We start from the raw sequence: 23,215 nt of genomic DNA on the forward strand, positions 1-23,215 counted from the left end.
TCAAAAGCTTCTCATAAATTCAACCAAAAGACAAGTGTTATAAATATGCGATCATGGGCGGACTCTATTTAACTTCTGCTTTGTTTAGACAGCATTATTAGTAAATTTTATTGTGAAATCAATTCTAACAGAAGTTTGAAAATTGATCAGAACAATTTCTTTTTTATATGATTATCGGCTAAAGAAATTCACATTTTCTCTGCGTTGCTTCAATTGCTCTAATATCCTTTAGAGTTGTCATCTAACTTCATTATCATCGTTTCCTGCTGTTAAATTGGCATGCTTAGTACCAATTGTTATCCCTGAATCGGCAATTCGAACTCTCGTCCATACTCGTTCTTGAGTTACAACTATCTTTTACTAGTAGAATCTTCCAATATATTTATCATAAATCCATTAGCATTCCCCAAAATTAGAATCTGTTTCTATAAACTTTTCTCTATAAAGTAGTTGCCTGTAACTAAAATATGTTCAAAATTAGTTGTTTATATATTTATACATACCTGTTCTCTCAAATATTATCAAATGTGTTAACAATCCGTAACTAAACTACCAAAACTTATCTCTCTTCCAAAATCAAACCAATTCGAATGATGATGAAACCAAATGATCCTTGCTCCATGCTCCAAAAACCCTGTTCTTCGTCTTCTTTTTTCTCCGGCGTTTGTAGGCGGTAATCCCCGAAGCTTAATCTCTGCGCACGATAGTGATGAGTCATCGATTAGACGTGCTTGCTCGCTTAGTGATTTGAGTATGGGAAAAGGTAAAACTATGAATGATATTCAATTTCAGAATTATCTCAAGCTATTTATTTCTAAGTGAATATTATAATATAAAAAAAGGCTTCAAGTTTGTAAGGGCCACGCTCAGGTTTAAGATTAGGGTTGCTTTGAGTTTACAATTTATTTAGTTAAACAAGCGAAATATTAGATCTCAGCTGATTTTCAGTTATTTACTTCTCATAAACTGAAGTTTTCGTTTGGAGTGATTGAATAATTCTAATCCTGATAGCTTATTTTGTTTGGCTTGTTGACTCTACAAAATCAAAAGGTTTTCTACGTTCGATTGAGTTCACAATCATTAATCTTTATATTCTATTTCGATTAGCTACCAACTACAAGCCAGTGCCAAGTAGTCGTGGGTCGGTTCAGCAGCGAAATGTCCCGAAGCGAAGTACATCGTCGGTTGGTAAAGGAGGCGCTTCCCTTTCATCTGGAATGGGAGTACGGAGTGTCTCCGTTGGCATGCTGAATCAAGCGGTAAGTCATTTTTCTGATTCGTAAATACTTTCGTAATTGTCTTCAATTCATCTGCTCAACTCATTCAAATATGTCAATTTAAAGGACCAATTATCATTTTTGTAATAATATATAATATATATTATGAAAAATGAAAAAAATCGATATTCAAACAATTTCGCATTGTTAGGCCTGTTTTGTAAAATTACGTTGTAACAATTCACAGAGTGACTCTGAACCCGAACCACCGACCCGGGGTGGTCTGATGAAACCAACAATCAGTTCCCAAAACAAAGTCAATGGTACCAACAACGAAAAGGGCGGAAAGTACGTCAATCCCCGCAGTGCAGCCGGAATCATCAATCGACGGAAGGGCCTCCAGAGTGCCTACAGTAGTGGTAATCTTAACCATTTTTTTCCCTAAAATAGTTATACAAACGTTTTCTCTCTGAACTGTAGTGAACATCGCCTCAGCGGCGCAGGATGAGTCCAGCTCGGAGGAATCGCCTACCAGCACGGTCAGCACGGTGACGCAGAAACCGGCCGTACCTCCACGGCCGCGAAGTATCGCTCTGGAACATAAGCGGATAGCGAACGTGAATGCCAGCTTGAATGCGAAGAAAACGACTCCCTCTTCCAATATGGAGATGGAGACGATGATCAAGGACGGTGATTTGGATAATGCCGACCGTAGGAAAACAAATGTTTTGGTTTAAAACGAAAATAAGTTAACATTATTTCTTTGTAGTAACGAATCAACTGTGTTCCAACATTATCAATCAACTGGTACAAACAACGACCTCGGTTATTCAGCTGCATCAGCGGTTAAAGTCCAACGATGAGTCCGGCGGTGGAAGTGGACGGAACAACTCTCTCATGATCAAGGAGCTGGAGAATGCAGTCATCATGACGCAGAATATGCTGACAAAGGTTACGAATCGGTATGTATTTTTTTTAAACTCTATCGTTTAATTGATAATTCCTTGCGGAATGTGACTATAGTACATAGCAATCCAGTGTTTTTTGTGGGGTCGCGGTTAGTCGAATTTTACAATAAATCATATAAATACTTTTATGGTTATATCCCTTGAAGGGAAGCAAAGAGAAGGAGCTTAGAATATGCTGCATCCGCCCTTATCGCCTCAGACGAGTGCTTAATCTGCTATGAACGCCTCTGATCAGCCATATTGTACTCAATTTGATACTGGGTCCGCCTTTGTGGCCTCAGACGAATGCTCAATCTACTATGAACACCTCAGATTTGCCATATTGTACTCAATTTGAGACTGCGTCCGCCCTCATAGACCCAGGCGGGCATTCAACCCACTACTCACACCGCAGATCAACACAGAGACTGTGAAGATAGTATCGAAACTTGTTTTTTTAAATCCTTCATAATCCCAAATTTTTTTTTTGCTCTCTTGAGTTTAGTAGAGCAGAGATACCTTACTCAACATTGAGATCGAGGATGGTATTTTCTCCAGGCTGTATCCATTTTTGATTATCTTTTACATTAATGATAAGCATGAGGAATAATGTCCACCAGTGTTGGGAGAATCTCAAATTTTCATCAGATATTTATATGGCCCAGGGAATCGTGTATGATTCGACTCGCTATTTGTATTATTGCATGCTTTTAACGAGTTCTTCTTTGTTGAATGCAATGAATCAATTTTCTTTGATTAAAACAATGAATAGTTAACCCTTATGTAAACAGAAAATACGCTTTGATTGGGTATTTTTGGTGCGAATTCTTCTTTTTTTGGCGAGTAAATGAAACGATGCGATTTTGTTTGACAAACTCAAGCGCGATGCTTTCCCTGTAGAATCGCAAGCGAGTTTGCTCGCGCATGAGGCTTCAATTATTAAGATATGAGAATGATTCTACCAACACTGATGACCGCTTATGATACTAAAAGTTATGAGCAGAACGGATGCAGGCGTGACATCCAAACACCAACCGCCACATTAAATTTAACAAATCAAACTTCCAAACAACTAAGTAAGTAACTTGCCTATGATTTTATTTGATATCCAGAGAGATTTTTATTAAGGTGAATTGCCGCCAAATCCACAACATGTTGGTGAAAATGTATTTGCAGGCGTGCTTCTCCACATCACCACATCATTGGCTCGTTGCACACATCGCACTGCAATCATACAATTATAAAAAACAAAAAAATGGGAAATTTACGTTCGGATCTTCGGTTTTAGGCCAAGATTTAAATATTTCTCACTTTATTTGCTCTATTACGCGTTTTTTTTATATTAGTTTGCGAATATTAGTGGATAACTGAATAGAGTTACTCCGTTTCGAGACTGCAATCAAAAGGGTCGCCTGAGTACCTGATAACAAAAGGGTACCTGATAACAAAAAGATAACGACGGGAGAGATTTATTCAACCCTCAAAAACTCAAAAAATATGAAAGCTCCAGGATACGATTGCATGTCTAACATTGTTATAAAACACCTAAGTTATCGTAGTTTAGTTCACCTAACCGCAATTCTTAATAAGTGTATGGATTTACAAAAATGTAATGTAAAATTTTCGAAAAAAATATGCTCAACCGTCTATTAGAGCACACTAATAGAATTCTCTCAAATAAACAGTTTGGTTTTAGAAAGGAACATTCCACTTCACATCAGTTACAAGGAGTTGCTAAATTCATAAGGAGGAACAAATCCGTCGCCAAGTCGACAGCTATGGTATTATTAGATGTAGAGAAAGCCTTTGACAACGTATGGCACGAAGGTCTTATCTTTAACTATTCAGATGCAATGTCCCAATTTATCTAATAACATCTAATTTATCTAATAATTAAAAACTAAAATTATAAATTACTACCAATTTTACGAACACACCAAATCGAATAATTGAAATTTTCATGTCAAATGAAGCATCACTTTCCAGCCAACTAGTAGAAGTAGGTGAGTACTGCAAATCTACACCATGGCTAATATTAATAAAGTTTAAAAAAACAACAACAACATGGCTAAAATATTGTTTTCGGTCGCCACCGTTGATGTGGGCGTTTCCGGTCCCGCCGCCCAAACAATGTAGCGTTTTTTCGACCGAGGTAGCGACCCTTTTGATTGTAGTCTATGTAGAAATGGAGTAACTCTATTCAGTTATCCACTAATATTCGCAAACTAATATAAAAAATGCGAAATAGTACAAACAAAGTGAGAAATACGTTGTTGTGTTGTTGTGGATTTGGCGGCAATTCACCTCAATAAAAATCTCTCTGCATATCAAATAAAATCATAGGCAAGTTACCTACTTGGTTGTTTGGAAGTTTGATTGTTAAATTTAATGTGGCGGTTGGTTTTTGGATGTCACGCCTGCATCCGTTCTGCTCATAACTTTTAGTATCATAATCGGTCATCAGTGTTGGTAGAATCATACTCATATCTTTATAATTGAAGCCTCATACGCGAACAAACCCACTTGCGATTCTGCAGGGAAAGCATCGCGCTTGAGTTTGTCAATCAAAATCGCATCGTTTCATTTACTCGCCAAAAAAAAGGAATTCGCACCAAAAATACCTAATCAAAGCGTATTTTTTGTTTACATAAAGGTTAATTATTCATTGTTTTAATCAAAGAAAATTTATTCATTGCATTCAACAAAGAAGAACTCGTAAAAACCATGCAATAATGCAAATAGCGAGTCGAATCATAGGGTAAAGTGCCCAATAGTAGACCCCCAACCAATAGTGGACCTTCAAGCCATTTTTGCAGTATTACAGCTCAATGTAAACATTTTGCTTTAAAATTCCATCGGGAGAACCTACCTTACAGTTCTATGATTTGATTACATGCATTGGAAATGCTATGGAAAGTAAAATTAGATGATTTTTTACAATTCTATAAAAAATTAACACGAGACTGTCCATTATAGGAATATTTTGCGGGGTCCATAATAGGGAAGCAGAACATCCCGAAACGGAACATGAAAATCAAATGAAGTGTCGACTATAGGGAAGCAATTTCCTATTATGGACCCCCAGGGGGTCTACTATAGGGCGAATTCAGTCAGACTTTAAAATGTAAATTTTAACGAATAACGCCGTGTATTTGAGTGTTTTATGTATGTATCGTGGAGGGGGGATGCAGAACTTGTTGTTAGATATCAAACAGAATAAATATGTTGAAAATATCTACTCCTTTCGACAGGAAGAGCAAAATTCCGCTACTAGGGGTTCCACTATTGGGCATTTTACCCTACACGATTCTCACAACTGTCATTTTTATTTTTTCAGCTGTGCTGCGTCGCAGCATGCGTGAAAAAATAAAAATGACAGTTATGCGTTGCTTCCGTATTGAATGGTGTGCCCTTGAAAACGCGAGTACTTTGAAAATTGGATTCCGTCAGGAGTGACCTTAATATGCAATCGTCTGAGTTTATTGCTACCTAATAGCCAACAGGACAAGAAATGATAGTTTGCCCGTGTGCGAGGCGGACCGGTGTCCACACCAGACTATCCCGCAAGGATCTGATTGTGGATCGGTACGCAAGAGCAAGTTCTAAAATTTCTTTGCTGGTACTAGGAGAAGACCGACTTCTGACGTCCAATCCTTCGTCGTCGTCGTTTTAATTTCCTTCAGTGCAGTCATCATACATTGGGCAGGCTTCGGGGGCAGCTTTCATGGTTGATTGGTATTTCTCGGGTAATTATTCGAAAGGACGTATGTGATTTTGTAAACAAAGATTCAAACGTCGATTTGTCCAATCTGATGACACTCCCACGCAAACCATTACCATAGACAGATAGGGGGAGGCTTCGGCTACCTGTTAGTGGTGTTGGTTTGCGTGGGAGTGCCATCAGATCGGACAAATCGACGTTTGAATCTTTGTTTACAAAATCACATACGTCTTTTTGAATAAGTACCCGAGATTTGTTGAATCTCGACTTCTTTCAACTGGCTATTTTCGACTGGAGTGAAATGACCTTGTATTTTGACGTTGGACTACGTCTGTATTTTCTTTATTGGGGTACACTTTGCGATTGCGAAAATCGAAAACCGTTGGATTTAATCCTCAGTTCGAACAAGATTTCATACAGAGTGGACACAGCGGAACCACAACGAACCAGCATTTTATATGAATAAGTTGATTACAAAAATGGCGTATGTTGCTATTACGCGTCACCGGTGGCGTATGGCGATGCTGTGAAAATTGATTACAAATGACAGCGTTTTAGCGAAAAGTCATCGAGTTGCGAAGTGAAATTTCAATGCAAAGTTCCGACAAGCGTTTGGTTGCAGTTAGACGACAACCAAATCGGTGAAGACGCCAACTTAGTAGAACATTTCGTTTAGCAGCTTTAGTGTTTGAAAAGACGCATTATCGAAAATAAAGGTACTTTTCAAGTTCGTCATTGTCGTTTAAATGGATAAATTCGAAAACTTAAGTCGAATAGTCTGTTTGTCTGGGAGTACATTTTTTCCAACGGTAAATACCTCTTTTTGGATGAATAATTTTAGTCCTGACAAGGACTGTGTGTAATTCTTGAACTTCGTCTCACTTTTCCACCGGCGCTATATCTTACGATACACGAATCAGTACCTACGAAAAAGTTAATTGCCTATATTCCGGGTATAAGCCAGTGGAAATTAATTATGGAGTGGAAATTAATTAAACCGTACATTGCTCTAGGTCTAAGATTTATTGGGTGGAACGCTAGTTTCACTTAATATGCTAAATGATAATAAGTGTTATTATCATTTAGTATATTGGGTGATACTAGCGTTTTACGCTGTAAATATTAGAAATAGGCTAATGTACTGTTAGGCAAAATTGTAGAGGGAATATAGCTCTAGAAGTCCACCATGCCTTCGATAAAGTTTGTCATGACTTGCTGCTAGCAAAACTAGAAAAAATGGACTGTTCCCGAGCAAAGCTTGAGAGCAAATCGATAACTGATTTTGTTGTTGTGAAATTGCCTAATTTTGATAACTCAGGTTGATATCCTTTTGGTCGTTTTAACGGTTAAAAGATCAAAATCTACAGCAGAAAAATCATACTGTGACATCAAATCGAAAACTATTCCTGCTATCGATGAGAGCAAATCGAAAACTAATTTTGATATTGGTTCTGATTTAGATACCCGAGCAAAGTCTGAAAACATAATGAGAGCATATAGAAAACATATTTTGATATTGATATCAAATTGAAATCATAATTTGTTTTCAAATAAGAATCATCATGACTGATTACATATTTTGATCTCATTTTGCTGTTGATTTCTAAATTGTATGATCTGACATCAAACTGTGTACTTATTTTGTTATCGGAACCAATATCAAAATTAGTTTTCGATTTGCTCTCATCGATAGCAGGAATAGTTTTCGATTTGATGTCACAGTAAGATTTTTCTGCTGTAGATTTTGATCTTTTAACCGTTAAAACGACCAAAAGGATATCAACCTGAGTTATCAAAATTAGTCGATTTCACAACAACAGAATTAGTTATCGATTTGCTCTCAAGCTTTGCTCGGGTATTGGTTCTGATTTAGAAATCTACAGCAAAATGAGATCAAAATATGTAATCAATCATGATGATTCATATTTGAAAACAAATTATGATTTCGATTTGATGTCAAAATCAAAATATGTTTTCTATATGCTCTCAATATGTTTTCAGACTATGCTCGGGTTCTTTTGCTTTATGCACCTGGCTCAGATCATATCTAGTTGGACGCCAAATGTCGGTAAGTATTGGAAACAATTCGTCCGACTGTTTCTCGAACCTTTCTGGAGTTCCACAAGGTACCCGAGCAAAGTCTGAAAACATATTGAGAGCATATAGAAAACATATTTTGATTTTGACATCAAATCGAAATCATAATTTGTTTTCAAATATGAATCATCATGATTGATTACATATTTTGATCTCATTTTGCTGTAGATTTTAAAATTGTATGGTCTGACAGCACACTGTGTACTAATTTTGACATCAGAACCAATATCAAAATTAGTTTTCGATTTGCTCTCATCGATAGCAGGAATAGTTTTCGATTTGATGTCACAGTAAGATTTTTCTGCTGTAGATTTTGATCTTTTAACCGTTAAAACGACCAAAAGGATATCAACCTGAGTTATCAAAATTAGTCGATTTCACAACAACAGAATTAGTTATCGATTTGCTCTCAAGCTTTGCTCGGGTATTGGTTCTGATTTAGAAATCTACAGCAAAATGAGATCAAAATATGTAATCAATCATGATGATTCATATTTGAAAACAAATTATGATTTCGATTTGATGTCAAAATCAAAATATGTTTTCTATATGCTCTCAATATGTTTTCAGACTATGCTCAGGTTCTTTGCTTTATGCACCTGGCTCAGATCATATCTAGTTGGACGCCAAATGTCGGTAAGTATTGGAAACAATTCGTCCGACTGTTTCTCGAACCTTTCTGGAGTTCCACAAGGTACCCGAGCAAAGTCTGAAAACATATTGAGAGCATATAGAAAACATATTTTGATTTTGACATCAAATCGAAATCATAATTTGTTTTCAAATATGAATCATCATGATTGATTACATATTTTGATCTCATTTTGCTGTAGATTTTAAAATTGTATGGTCTGACAGCACACTGTGTACTAATTTTGACATCAGAACCAATATCAAAATTAGTTTTCGATTTGCTCTCATCGATAGCAGGAATAGTTTTCGATTTGATGTCACAGTAAGATTTTTCTGCTGTAGATTTTGATCTTTTAACCGTTAAAACGACCAAAAGGATATCAACCTGAGTTATCAAAATTAGGCAATTCCACAACAACAAAATCAGTTATCGATTTGCTCTCAAGCTTTGCTCGGGTAGCACCCTTGGACCATTTCTGTTCTCGCTTTTCATAAACGATGTAACCCTTATACTGCAACGTGGAGGTATGCTGCTGTTGTTTGCCGATGACCTTAAAATGTATGTAGTTGTCCGAGACCTCATTGACTGCTATGAGCTACAGAACCTTCTCGAAATCTTCCATGACTGGTGTACTCGGAATATGAGCATTTCTGAGCATTCCGAAGTGCTGTGTCATAAGTTTCCGACGAACAACTAATTTCATCCAGTTTAACTACAGTATTGCTGGTTCTCAACTTTAACGGGTTGATCATGTTAAAGACCTAGGAGTTGTTTTGGATGAAAAGCTTTCCTATAGCCGCCGCTTCTCAAATACCATCGATAGAGCCAATCGCCAGCTTGTCATGTTTAAAATCTCCAATGAGATCCGTTGTGTTTCAAAGCACTGTACTGCTCTCTGGTACGCTCAATACTAGAGTTTGCATCTGTTATTTGGAATCCTTACCAGGCTGTATGGAGTGACCGGTTCGAAGATTCGTCGGATATGCTTTGCGTCACCTTCCATGGAATGACCCGTTGAACTTGCCTGCTTACGCTGATCGCTGTCGTCTACTCGGGTTGGATGCTCTAGCCAAGCGGAGGAATGTGGCTCAGTGTGTTTATATTGCCGATGCTCCTGAGTTGCTGTCGAGGATCAGTTTGTACGCACCTGTCCGGACGCTTCGAGCGCGAGCGCTGCTACACGAGGAGCCACAAGCCACTAACAGTTCCATTGTCGCCATGTTCCATCGTTTCAACGAAGTGTCCGATGAGCGATGAATGCATGTAAAGCCCTCTGTACACCTCCCGTGAACATGAACATGAACAAGAGGTGAGAAAGAGCGATAATTTCACCGTGAACATCGTCGTGGACAATCGAGTCTAGTTGGAAGTGTTGAATTATTGCCCACGAATGCAGGCAGCAAGTAAGTGTGCAGTAGTAAACGAAGAAAATAAAAATGAAACATATTGTCGCATATATGTATATGAATTATTTGAGTGGGTAATCTAAGGAACGATGTTGATCAAGTTTTTTAATTTTAATCCTAATTTTCGTTGAAATATTCGGGAATTTTGTTATGAAAAGTCAGTAGTTACATATACTTAATGATTTTTTAATGGCAAATTTTCAACTGTGCTATCAAATGTATACATTTTGCACCGTTCAAAGTTGAATTAACAAGTTCTTCTTCTTCTTCTTCTTATGGGCATTACATCCCCACACTGGGACAGAGCCGCCTCGCAGCTTAGTGTTCATTAAGCACTTCCACAGTTATTAGCTGCGAGGTTTCTAAGCCAAGTTACCATTTTTGCATTCGTATATCATGAGGCTAACACGATGATACTTTTATGCCCAGGGAAGTCGAGACAATTTCCAATCCGAAAATTGCCTAGACCGGCACCGGGAATCGAACCCAGCCACCCTCAGCATGGTCTTGCTTTGTAGCCGCGCGTCTTACCGCACGGCTAAGGAGGGTCCCGAATTAACAAGTTCCGGTGGTCAATTAACCTGAATCCAAACATTATCTTTCGACTGGTATGCATCAAAGGAGAGAACAACACATTTTGTTAAATTATCTATATAATTCTGTACAGGATCATTACAAAATGTATAAACAAATTGGGCCATACAGAATTGCTAGATTTTTCTATGTACAAGAATGTTGGTCTATATTTTTAATGATTTTCTTCGAAATGTATAAATATTAATGTATCAAATATTCGTTGAATGAAATAAGGCCGTTACAAATATTTCATTTAAATTATGTCCTACTGGTCGTCGAAAGGTTAAGGGGAGATAATAAAAAATAAACATTAAAATGGAAAAAAAAATCAATAAAACTCCTCGGATTTGTTAAAGAATATTTTGAAAATCCTCAAAATTGCCGAATTTTTTTTTGTTGCCCCCTCAAAATATAATTTTTGGGCAAAATAAAAACGAGGAGGGAAGAGAAATAATTGGTTTTAAATATTTGTATCGGCCTAATATTAGATAAATAAATTGATAATGCAATTGAAATATGAAGCAATTTGTAATGTTGCAAGAAGCAAATCTACTGAACAGAGAGATACGGAAATAAAAATAAATGAGATGAGATGGAAAGTAATCACTCACGAACTCGTGATGATGCGAACGCAGCGTTTTGTCGATGATGGTTTTATTTAACTCTAGCGAGTTTGAGTAGTTCTGGTAAACCTACCCACGAAGCATGTAATTCACATGATCACAAGAAATACGAATGTACGAAAAGAGAAGTAATTTCTTCAAATTCTAGTGACTCATTCTAGTGCTCAATATCTAGCGACTTCTATCCCATTTGAACGATTGATTTTGACATAACAGAACGATTGATTTTGACATGACAGTAACAAGTTAAATTTGATGAGGAAATATTTTTTTTTTTTACTTTTGCTAGATATAATTTTTAGCTTTCTCTTTTGGCTTACATTTGTTAAATACTTTTCTTTATCACATTTTTTTTTTAATTTATTATTCATTTGTTCGAATAGTGTTAATTAATGTTTGAATATTTGACCAGAGCTCGCCAATAAAAAATCCCAATTTTTGCTCAAGTTTTGGTGTATAAAATTCAATTGATCACATATCGTATCGTATATAATTGTTGTGCTTACTATCGAAAGTCTAAATATGCATTTAATAACTTTTGCTGTGCTAAGATTTTGTTGATAGTCATTATCTAAGTTATGTAAATAAGTCACAATAAGTCACTTTCTTGAGTTTTCATGGAACTCATGTTTTTTGATTTTCAAATAAACACCTTTATTTAATAAATTCATATAGGGCAACTGCTCCTTGAATTCATACCATGTACCCAAATCAATACCATTCGAAAACCAAGAATCGGTGCGCAAATTGTTTTTTTTTTCATTTTTGTGATTTTTTCAGCAGCAGGATTACAACAAAACACGACACAAATTGAGCCTAAATTGCCTGTTTCGCGAATGTTATTGATATAGGAGCATGTTATTATTAATGGAACAGATACCCTATACCTAATCACAAACATTTTGAATAATAATTATTATTAATATTTGTACCTCGTGGACTGTCATAACGCAAAGAGCATACGAGCATGTGTGTACAAAAAAAAGCAAGGGCGGACTGACAGACAGGATGAAAACGTCAGAGAGGCAATCTACACATCTTGTTAGATTCTTCATTCTCTCTGTATAGCTGTGGTGGATATAGCGTAAATGGTGTAAATATCAGAGAGGAGAGAAGCTTTCTCTGGTGAATTCAGGTAAAAAAATTCCACGGAGCTCGTTCACGTTCGAATGGCAAAAGCATTCTGAAAAACTGTTCACCGTGAACGACAGAGACGATGCGCAAGCATTTCAGAAGCATATCAAATGATTCAGCAGTAGCCTAATAGGCAAAGTAGAAAAAGTATGCCCAAGCATTTATAACTAATATAGCTAAGACTTTGAATAAACAAATGAATCAATAAATAAATAAATAACTTGAAATTAATGGGTTGATAAATTAAAAAATGAACAATCGATTAAATTACAAAATTATTGATTTGAAAAGCTAATAAATTGATAAATTTTTAGATTAATAAATTCAGAAATAAATAAATTAATAAATTATTGAATCAATAAAAAATAATAAATAATAAATATAATACAATAATAAAAAATTAAATAGTAGAATTATAAATATATATTTCATAATAAATAAGTTTTTAAACTTATATTAATAAATTATTAAATTAGCAAATTGATAAATAAACAAATTAATAAAATCATAAATCAATGAAATAATAAATTAATAAATGGAGGAAAAACAAAAGATGGATTAATCAATTAATAATTAAAAAATTACTAAACTTCCGATGCAAGCATAACTGTCCAATATTTACAAGATTTGCTATCTATATGGGAAATTTATGCTTTTATGAGCAGTAAATACTAGTAAATCAGCGACTCAATAAATAAGCAAATGTACAAATTATAATTAATGAACAATAATAATGGTGTTGTAAAAACACACGAAAAAAAATGATATTTTTCCTTCATTGCACACAAGGTTTCAAAAGAGGAAAAAATAATAACTTTTTTTACGGACAACTTACAGAAGAGATGAAGCGCTTATTCAAAAGGGAATTTTCCAAAGAATTTAAGAATCAAGGACGTGGAATACTTCTGTATGTAGTTATGAGGCTCGCTTTGCCCCAATATCCCATACATCACGAGTTTACATATTTTTGTCATTTTGTCTTTAGGACATTGCTCTTAATTTTGTTATCTCTTCACTGTGGATCGACAGAAGAGTAAAACGTCCTATTGTTGTGGTATATCCTAATGTTGCGATAGTGTTTAAATAGTCCATTCTGGATATAATAGCATTAAAAACAATTGTGGATACGCTAAAACTCATCGAATTAACGACTAGAACAGCTTTTATTTGACAAAATTCCGTTCAAAATTATGAAAATCAACATTTTTCATTAAAAAATCGAATCCTTTGAGCCTATTATTGCGATAGTGCTAAGGTCCTATTGTTGTGGTATCGATTTCCATAAGAATTACATGCAATACCGCAACAATAGGACTGACCTTGGAAAAATGTCGCAACGATAGGCAACTGCGTCCTATTATTGCGGTAGTTTGTTTTTCTTGTGATAAAAACAAAACAACATAAGTTAAGCACAATTGACGTAATATTTACGAAACTATAGTTAATGAGCAACCTATTCGACTACTGCAATGTGGAAAAAGACCAACAGGTAATTTTTAAAGAATTTTTGAAATCAGTTTTGTTTTGATACGGTGCTTGACCTCTCCATAATAGGTCGTTTTACCCTACATATATTTTGCTGGTAAAAGTTGAAAATTGAAGGGATTTTGATGTTTAATAAGCGTCAATATGCATTTTATTTGAATTTTTCGGCCGCGTCGATTTAAGATCGTCGCAAAGCAAATTGCCGCAGAAATCGTCGCCAGCAAACATGGCCATAAGATCTGTTAGATCAACTGGGAACAAAATTGTTTGATTTCAATAATCAGATTATTTCCAGAAATTGAGTACTTTTTTTTGCATGTTTTAATGATTTGGCTTTGCATTAACACACATTTACATTAAAGATATTGGCGACGATTTTAAAGGTGCAACAAAGTGATCGATGCGTTTTGTTACCAGCGGAACTGACAATACTATTAATTCAAATGATATTTGCCAATGATATAATGAAAATAACGAATAATCATATATTTCATTGAATGTATTGAATTATAGGGGACACAGAGGAGAATAAGGGCTTATTCAAAAGGAAATTTTCAAAGAAATTCGGTGAGTGATTTTTTATAGACGCGGGATAGTACTGTATGTAGTTATTGAGCTCGTTTTACTTCAATGTCCCATAAATCAAAATTTTTCATTTTTTCGGCCTTTTATCTATAAAATATTGTACTAAAATTGTATTTTCCTCTTCATCGTGGATCCTCAAAAGTACTATGCATATTTTATTGGTAAAAGTAGGAAATTAAAGTGATTTTTGGGTAAAAATAATCATCAAAGCGCATTTTTGAGCATTTATTTTTAATATAAAATAAGCTTCTGAGCTTGTTTGACCTCGAAAACCCCCTGGAATCAATTTTTTCAATGAATATACGAACATTTGTTATTTTCATAGTATAATTGACAAATTATCATTGAATTAATATTACTCCATAATTTTTTAACTCACAATTACTGAGCGTTATAATTTAATAGAGGAATTTGGGCGAAAAGGCATAAGAAAAGAATATTTCCGATCTCATCCTATCTATTGTCACATCGACCCTCAAATAATATGATAACTCTTGTCTAGTTGTGCAATCGGGTATGGTTTGGAAATGTTCCGCATCGGCTCTATTCAAAAGTATTTAAAAATCGTGTTTTATCCAATAAATCACAAAACAAAACATTTGCGAAATGATTTAGTTCTTTAGTTATTGTTTCACAAACATTTATCAATATCTGTACAACATTTTTGGACATTTATATCAACAATTATTTGTAAATATGATTCATTTTTACAGAATACATGAAAGTTCGCATAAAATGCACTTTGATGCCTATTTGACCCCTAAATTCCAAAAAATTCTAACTTTTAGTGCCCCTCTATGGATCCACAGTGAAGAGATGAACACAATTTTAGAGCAATTTCCTAAAGATAAAATGACAAAAAATATGAAAACTCGTGATATATGGAACATTGGGGCAAAACATGCACAATATCTACATACAGAAGTGTTCCACGTTCAATGAAACAGCACTCACTGAATTTTCTTGGAAAATTCCCTTTCGAATAAGCCCTTGATTTCTTCTATAAATTGCTCGAAAAGTTCGAAATCGGGTTTTCGCAGTGTGCATTGGCTCTACATTCCACTGAAACTTGGCTTACCTTTAACTTAGTGTTCTATTGGCATTTCTGTCAATCGCATAAGTATGTATCTTGTGTGGCAAGTAAAATGGATACACTATACACTGGAAGGGAGCCGATAATGTTCCAACCCGCAAACATTCTAGGTCGGACCGAGAATCGAACTCGCCATTTGGGTTGGGAATCCTACGCCTTTGCTCGCAAGGCTAACTGGAGACCCGTTTAAATTAATATAATTTAATAAAATATAAATTAACTATTACATTTAATATAAATCATGAAATAAAAAAATAATAAATAAAATAATAAATACAATGGTTTCAGGTTCGCCTTGTCAGCAAAGGTGGAGTATTCTCGATTTTCGTTGCGGCCTTAAGGATTTTTTTTGATCTTCGGGTATTTTTAACTCACTGGACATAGCGTATCTTTGTACTTGCCATATAAGACAGATAGCAATGCAATTGACGGGCACAGAAATAGAAACATCAAATAATAACTGTGGAAATGATTATGGAACATTGAGTAAAGGAACTAGAAAAAGAAAAATAATGAATTTATTTTTTTATGAATGAAGTAAACTATCTATGAAAATAGAAATTTTTCGATTGAATATACGAATGATTGAAGTATTAAAATAAAAAATATTTAAAAAGAAAAAATAATATTACCAAATAATAAAAAAGAAACACAATTCATTTATGAGAAACTACTGAGTTAGTTTCCTTCCGACCAAATCTATACGAGGGCGACAGCGACACACAAAGCAGGAACTCACCCGAAACCGATTCAACGAGAACAGTAAACAGTCTCGGTCGATGTGAACTCCCAATCAAAATCAGTCTCTTCTCCTTGTATTTTTGAATTCACCACAGCTCCACGTTCATGTTCACCGTCGCGTTTACACTTGAGGTGAGTTCACCGCAGATACGATTTCACGATGATTTCACAGGCATGACCGTGGAATGCTCATAAATCTGATATTATTGATATTTTTAATGTTTTTATGCATCTCACTACTAAATGTAGCATCTGCCTTTCATTTGAACATGATTCCCTCACGATTTGAGTATGTATCAAGAAGTTATTATCGAAAAACAGTTTGTTCACGTTCACGTTCACGGGAGGTGTAAAATGCGCTTAAGCTGGGACGGGACTTGCAAAGAGGAAAAAATGTAACTTCATCTGCAACCAGCAAGCGCTGTCACGAATTGTCAGATGCAACCAGCACCTTTTTGTGTGAAAGTATTGGTATCCCTCAGAAAGTATTCCGTATGATTTTGTTTTACGAGTACTTTTTCACTTTGAAAAGTATTCTAGAATAGCCGGACAGCTTAATATTGCACAGTTATGAATACGTGTTTTATTCCCGATAGGAAAATCTCTTTAAAAATAAGATTATAAATCCGTAAATTGCAAACACTTTTATTGCGCTCAGAAGATTCTACCCGTGATTTAGGTGAAACACTCAAGGAAACAGTTGAGAATCGATGATCAACTGTGATGAAAAGAAGAACAAGTGTCAAAACAAGGAAAAAGAAGCCGTCTTTGCAGGTCTCGTCTTAGCATGTAAGATACTACCGCTTGCTGTGCCGTCTTTAATGTTTTTATTGTTTTACCACCACTAGATTTAAGAATTTCATGTAGACAACACAGTCCGATGAATAAAATATAAATAAAAATCCAACACATTTCGGAATTCTGCATCAGGAATGAGTTACTAGCTGAATACTTTATGATATTGGAATAATAAGTTGATCGAGTTCAGTACAATCAAAGTTACTTGCCTATTGATACACGAATGCTTTGAATCGTGGGTGGGAACCGAACGTTGCAAATAAATATATTTGCGTTCCGTTTTGCGCCGTTTCCAATTCTGCTTATTTTTCCTTTATTTCGGACATTTTTGAAGATCGTGTCTTCTGGAATTCTTCTGGAATTCTCCTCCACTGAAAGCCAAACAAGTGGCTTTAGCGGCGATGTGGCTGATGAGTCGTGTAAATCCCTTATTAATTTCCCCCTATTCAGTGACAGAGTAAAATTGTATTTCCCTCTCTCTTCTTCCTACGGAAATTTTACTCAATTTTCATCAAAAGCAGGACTACTCAAAACTATAAGTAGTCATGCTTTTGATGGAAATTGAGTAAAATTTCCGTGGAAAGAAAAGAGACGGCAATGCAATTTTACTCAGTCACTAAGTAAATGAAAATTGGAGTGTTGTGGCGAATGATGCAAGAACAATGCTTTGGATTGTGCTTTAGGTACCTAGCTAATTTCTATACAATGGTAGTGCGAACATTTGTTTTAGTACTTCAGCAAATTTGCACGATAGTCTATCCTTCGGTGAAAAAAGCAATAGCTTACACCTAAACAGATAACACTGAATCAACAATTTGACGCCACAATACACGATTCGAGGCCACATCTCTTCATCTTCGGTTGCTCCCCACGCTCGCCAAGTCATTCTGCACCTGGTCAGCCCACCTCGCTCGCTGCCTTTTTGGTTCCTGCCGGATCGGAAGCGAACACCATCTTTGCAGGGTTTCTGTCCGGCTGTCTTGCAACATGCCCTGCCCATCGTACCCTTCCAGCTTTAGCCACCTACTGGGTACTGGGTTCGCCGTAGAGCTGGGCGAGCTCGTAGTTCATTCTTTGCCACCACACACCGTCTTCTTGCACACCACCAAAGATGGTCTTAAGGATGCGTCTCTCTAGTACCCCGAGTGACTGCAAGTCCTCCTCGAGCATGGTCCAAGTCACATGTCCATAGCGGACCACCTGTTTTATGAGCATTCTGTTCTGTACATTATACATTTGATGCGGTTGTGAATCTTTTTTGACTGCAGTTTCTTCTGGAGCCCGTAGTAAGCCCAACATTCGTATTTCACGACTAACGTTATGATCAGCCATTAGCAAGGATCTATGGTAGACGAGTTTCTCGACCACCTAGAATATATTCCCGTCTATCGTAACACTGCTTCCCATGCAGGCCCTGTCGCGCTCGGTTCCGCCCACTAGCATGTACTTTGTCTTTGAGGCATTCAAAGTAGTGAATGCATTGAAGCTAAGCGGTTTAATTACCATAGTAAACGCGTAGTAAGTCAATTTCGCTGAAAAAAGGAATAATTGTTACGTCAACTATGAAACCATAAGCAGTATTCGACTTGATTGTTTGAATATATTTTTTATTTTTTACTTTATAGAAACATCGGCGGGGACAGCATCAACCTAAACAACAGTACCAGCATGTACGAGAAATGCAACGACATTCTGAATCAAGTGCAGAAGCACGTGAACAACAACGGCTGAACAACTTATGGAGAAGTACCAGCGGCACCAGCAGCAGTATCAGCAATATCTAAGACTCGTAACTGCCCAGGATTACACTCTTCCTAACGAAAAGCAAAATATCAATCAACTCTAATTGTGTGTAACCATCTTCCAACCATTTCCCCTCTTCTGTCTTTTGATTGATACGTCTGTTTACCTTACAGTTTATTCGACATCTAGTATTTAAGTGAAACCCAATTGAAGAATGTGTAAACAGTGTCGTGTGTTCGTTTGTGATGCGAATAAATACAAACGTGAATGATTGTTCAATATTAGAAAGATCAGGATCAGCTTTAAAAAACCAGAATTGTATGAGTGTTGTAATATTTGAATTAAACGAATGTTTGTGTGAACGATCAGGGAATCCTGACACAAATGAACATCTGTGTGTGATAATCTACGAGGAAGCGCAACAGTTGCTGTTGGAATAAAGTTGATAACAAGTTTCGTCCAGTTTAGTTGATACGTGTAGTGCGTAGTAGCAATTAGGTTTTATACAGTTTTGTAGAAATAATCATAACGATTAGGTTGATACTTAGGACAAAAAAGCCATATCTAGATTTGTTAACTGAACAACGTTGAGTAGGATCCTTCTGTTTTGTGTTATGCCGTCGTCAGACCTTAGGAAATGATGATAGGTCAATCGTTTTAGCGCGCTTTCAGCTTCTTCTATTTTAAACTAAATTATTAACGATTACAGTCGGGAAGGGCTATGGAGCTTTTAGTTGATTCGGTTTTGTTAGGTTGTATGGATTCCAGAGGGACACACAAAGTATGGTTAAACTAGAGAATCCCATTCACAGAGCACCATTCGGGCTCGCGAATGGTTTGGTGATGTTCCCGTTTTTACAAGTTAATGAAATTAATGTTTGCGTATACTAGCTGTACAATGTAGGTTCTAATCCAATGAAGAACAACTCGTTTAACAAGTTTCTAGTACTTTTGAATGGTATAACATATGAAGTAACAACCACACTTAATACTTATTAAATCATATTGATTTATTCTACTAATTGATAAGTGAGCGGCATCTTAAGACAAAGTAAAACAGGATAACGCATTATTTCCGATATTCGAAACCCAGCATCTCTATCTTCAGTAGTAGTTTTTTAGAATCAGATACACCCAAACATCATAAAAGGTATTCGACAGATTTCACGTCAACTGGTCTCTACGGCACATTATCAGAATCAAATTAAACTGTGCGGTTTGCAACATAAAATGCGATGTATTAACGAGGACAGAGAAATTCAGTACCAATATCAATACAGTTTCAGTGATACGCTCGGTTATCGGACGCAACATTTTGTTCGGAAATTTGACAGCATGCAGGGAAATATTGGTGCTTACATTGCCAAGCAACTGATGAGACGAAGTGCAATCAGTAAGAGAGCTGATTACTCGCTGAGTGTCGATATCTGTATTAATTTGTTCGGTATATAAAATATGACTGGATAAATTGTGTAAGCTCAATAAATTCTGTGTTCTCTTTCAAGATTGCATTTGTCGTAAAAGTGTTAATATTGTTTCTTCAAAATTTCGCTTTAATAATGATGGTGTGTTCTAAAATTATTTCTTCAAATGATTTATATTACCATTTCATGTTCCACACTTCAATTGTCTTGCCTTTTAATGTCATTAAAATTTCAATATTGTTCCCAAATTTCGTATTTTAACCGGAAGATTTATCCAAATTTCGGTAAATTGATGATTTATTACATATTTTTCTACGCATAATTGTCCTATGATAACTTTGATGAATAAATCCAAAATAGAGTAAATTTGTTCCAATGGTAGAAACAACTATAACTAAAATAGAGGTCGAAAAACATTTACATAAGGAGCAGACATCTAATTTCCAGGCAAATATTGAATATGGTTATTAGATTTCAAATGTACAAGCGGATCACTTTGACAGATAATTGAAATTTATTCATCTGTCACGAGTTTTGTACTTTCCATTTAATCAATTATAGTATATTTTTGATTTATTGGACTTTATTGGACTTGGTGGAATTAAATGGAAAGTGAAGACATTCCAATAAAAGAGTTACAATAATTTTCTGAAATTTATTATCAAAGGAAAGATGGGATATCTAAATGTCATTTTGCCTCTCACGCCTCACGCCTTACATATTTACTGTATTGTCCTCTTAGACAAAATTACAGCAACATCTCAGCGTTACAAGTTAGACATATGTACTTCATTAACTCATAGCTTCTTAAAAAAAAAAATGAATAATTTTATAAATAGATGCCAATGACATTTCACAACACTGCATAGGACAATGCGTACAAAGGCAGCATAGTTTTTAATGATTTTGCGAATGTGCCGCAAGCCAGCGTGAAATCTGTTCATACATCTTGTAAAATATTACATATATTCTAAAACAACTGTGGTACCAACACAGGGAAACCTCAAATGAACATCAATTCAACAAATTAAGGTTCAAACAGTCGATAAGAATCAGTGATTTCATCAAGAAAACAAACATTGCTTTCCACAATTTGCCTCAAATTTCACCTTAACTAACATTTTGTATGCCTACTAAGCTTCGAGAACGCGGAAGAAATAAAATTGAACAACAAGCAAGTAGAAGCAACTCATCACAAAACTACCCTCTCATACTTCAGTAACAAATTAACTAAACTAATCATATTGTGAACAAACAACAATCGAAGGCTATTAACATATTATTGGCAAATACATCAGAAACTTAACATCTTAACATTGTTTATAGCTTTCACACAGACTAAGCTTAATTTAACCCTCCAGATACAAAGAAAGAACTCGTTGAATTGATATGCGACAACAAACTGGTCTAAAGTAACTAGATATTGTACAGGAGCTTAATACATTCGATTATGGTCGACAATACGAATCGTCTTCATGCTATGGCGTATTTATACGGCTGTAGAGATCATATGATATAAAACGAAGTAGGAAATAATGTATGTCATTGAATCTCTACAGACGATCTGCATGATCTGGTCAGAATATATTACATTCATGTATAATAGATGAGTCAGCGAATAATGCTTATGATTCCACTCGGATGGACGTACAGTTTCGATCCAGAATTGCCAACAAACGTTAGATGGAAAACTATACAGAATGTGTTAAATAAAGTCAAGAAATGAAAATTGATGGATTTTTAAATTATGTGTAGAATTAGTCCCATTTTTTTGTACAATATTCGATTCGAGATCGAAGGGAAAACTACACCATACACATTTACTACTATTAAACATGAATTGAAGAAAAGAAACCTATTCCAGTAAATTGGAGCAAGACAAAATAATTCTCGAGCATACGAGCAGAAGAAGAAAATATATTTAAAAAATCATATTTTAAAAACCAAATCAAAACCGCAAGCGTTTGTTCTTTTAGCAACTAGCTTTCGCATAATGCTTCCACAGTAATTTTGTTCTAACCCATTCTAACCCGAAACATCAATTTGCTTTCTATTCCCTTCAACGTGTCCTGCAATGTAGTTTGCGACGATACTTGGTGATGTGGTGAGCGCATCTCTGGCTTCCAAAGTGATTGCTTGGCTTAGGGAGCTCAGACGATGGTGGTGAAGGTGAAGTGAGCTTCAGCATTGCTTCTCTAGATGGTTCGGAGTCTAGAAAAATGCAATGCCGAAACCCAGAGCCCTACACGTTGACCGGCCGCGATGGTTTGGGCCGGTTCTGGCAGGTGAGTAAATACGAACTAATTTTCCACTAATCGAGCGGCAACGATGGCGCAAGGATCGGTCCTAGGTGTAAAGCTAATACTAAGGTACTGAAGTGTGTAATGTATATGTATTTAGATGTAATGTAAATATAATATGATATACATAAGTACATAATATAATATCAAAAGAAATGGCAATGTATAGAAGAGAAATAAAGTTCAGCCGTTTTTGTTCACAAAATTTAAATTAAATTTCATTCGAAACTCCTTTCAAATATTTTTTTTATATACCTTCATAGTCAATATATTAACCTTCATAGTATTTAAACTTCATAGTCAATAAATTTATGTCGATTCTTTTATTTTAAGGCCGATGCCAAGAATAATCTTTATTTTAAGAATTTCAAAAGTATCTTCCTTAAAGCAATTTCTGAGGAAACTTCTTGAGTAACACCCAGTGACCCAGTATCGTTTTTATGACACTGATTAGAAAATTGATAAAATATGAAAAAAAAATTGAGTTAAACAAAATGCTTTGATATTTTTAGAAATGGGTCTACCACGTGGTAGATTGTGGCGGTGAATGCTTTGATTGCACGTGCTACTGCGGATTAATTTTACACATCTATTTGAGCCTTGGAAAATGATTATGCGAGAAGAAGAATTTTTACATGAGGGTATTTTTCGTTTCGTTTGTTGGTTTCAGAAAAACCTACCTCCACGTATA

At 35.6% G+C, this 23,215-nt stretch overlaps 1 protein-coding gene across 1 annotated transcript in view; it reads left to right on the forward strand.

Annotated features, from left to right (window-relative positions):
* Positions 1 to 19,857, forward strand: part of LOC134213413 (uncharacterized) — a 391,718-nt gene extending 371,861 nt beyond the window's left edge. Inside the window, exons 11-16 of the mRNA XM_062692452.1 lie at positions 671 to 763; positions 1,108 to 1,259; positions 1,465 to 1,636; positions 1,698 to 1,928; positions 1,987 to 2,179; positions 18,683 to 19,857. Coding sequence (XP_062548436.1) covers positions 671 to 763; positions 1,108 to 1,259; positions 1,465 to 1,636; positions 1,698 to 1,928; positions 1,987 to 2,179; positions 18,683 to 18,788 — 947 coding nt within the window. The 3' untranslated portion in view covers positions 18,789 to 19,857. The remainder of the gene's footprint in view (positions 1 to 670; positions 764 to 1,107; positions 1,260 to 1,464; positions 1,637 to 1,697; positions 1,929 to 1,986; positions 2,180 to 18,682) is intronic.
* Positions 19,858 to 23,215: the final 3,358 nt, after the last annotated feature.

The sequence above is a fragment of the Armigeres subalbatus genome, chromosome 2 (assembly GCF_024139115.2).
Source record: "Armigeres subalbatus isolate Guangzhou_Male chromosome 2, GZ_Asu_2, whole genome shotgun sequence".
In the NCBI taxonomy this organism is placed as follows: domain Eukaryota; kingdom Metazoa; phylum Arthropoda; class Insecta; order Diptera; family Culicidae; genus Armigeres; species Armigeres subalbatus.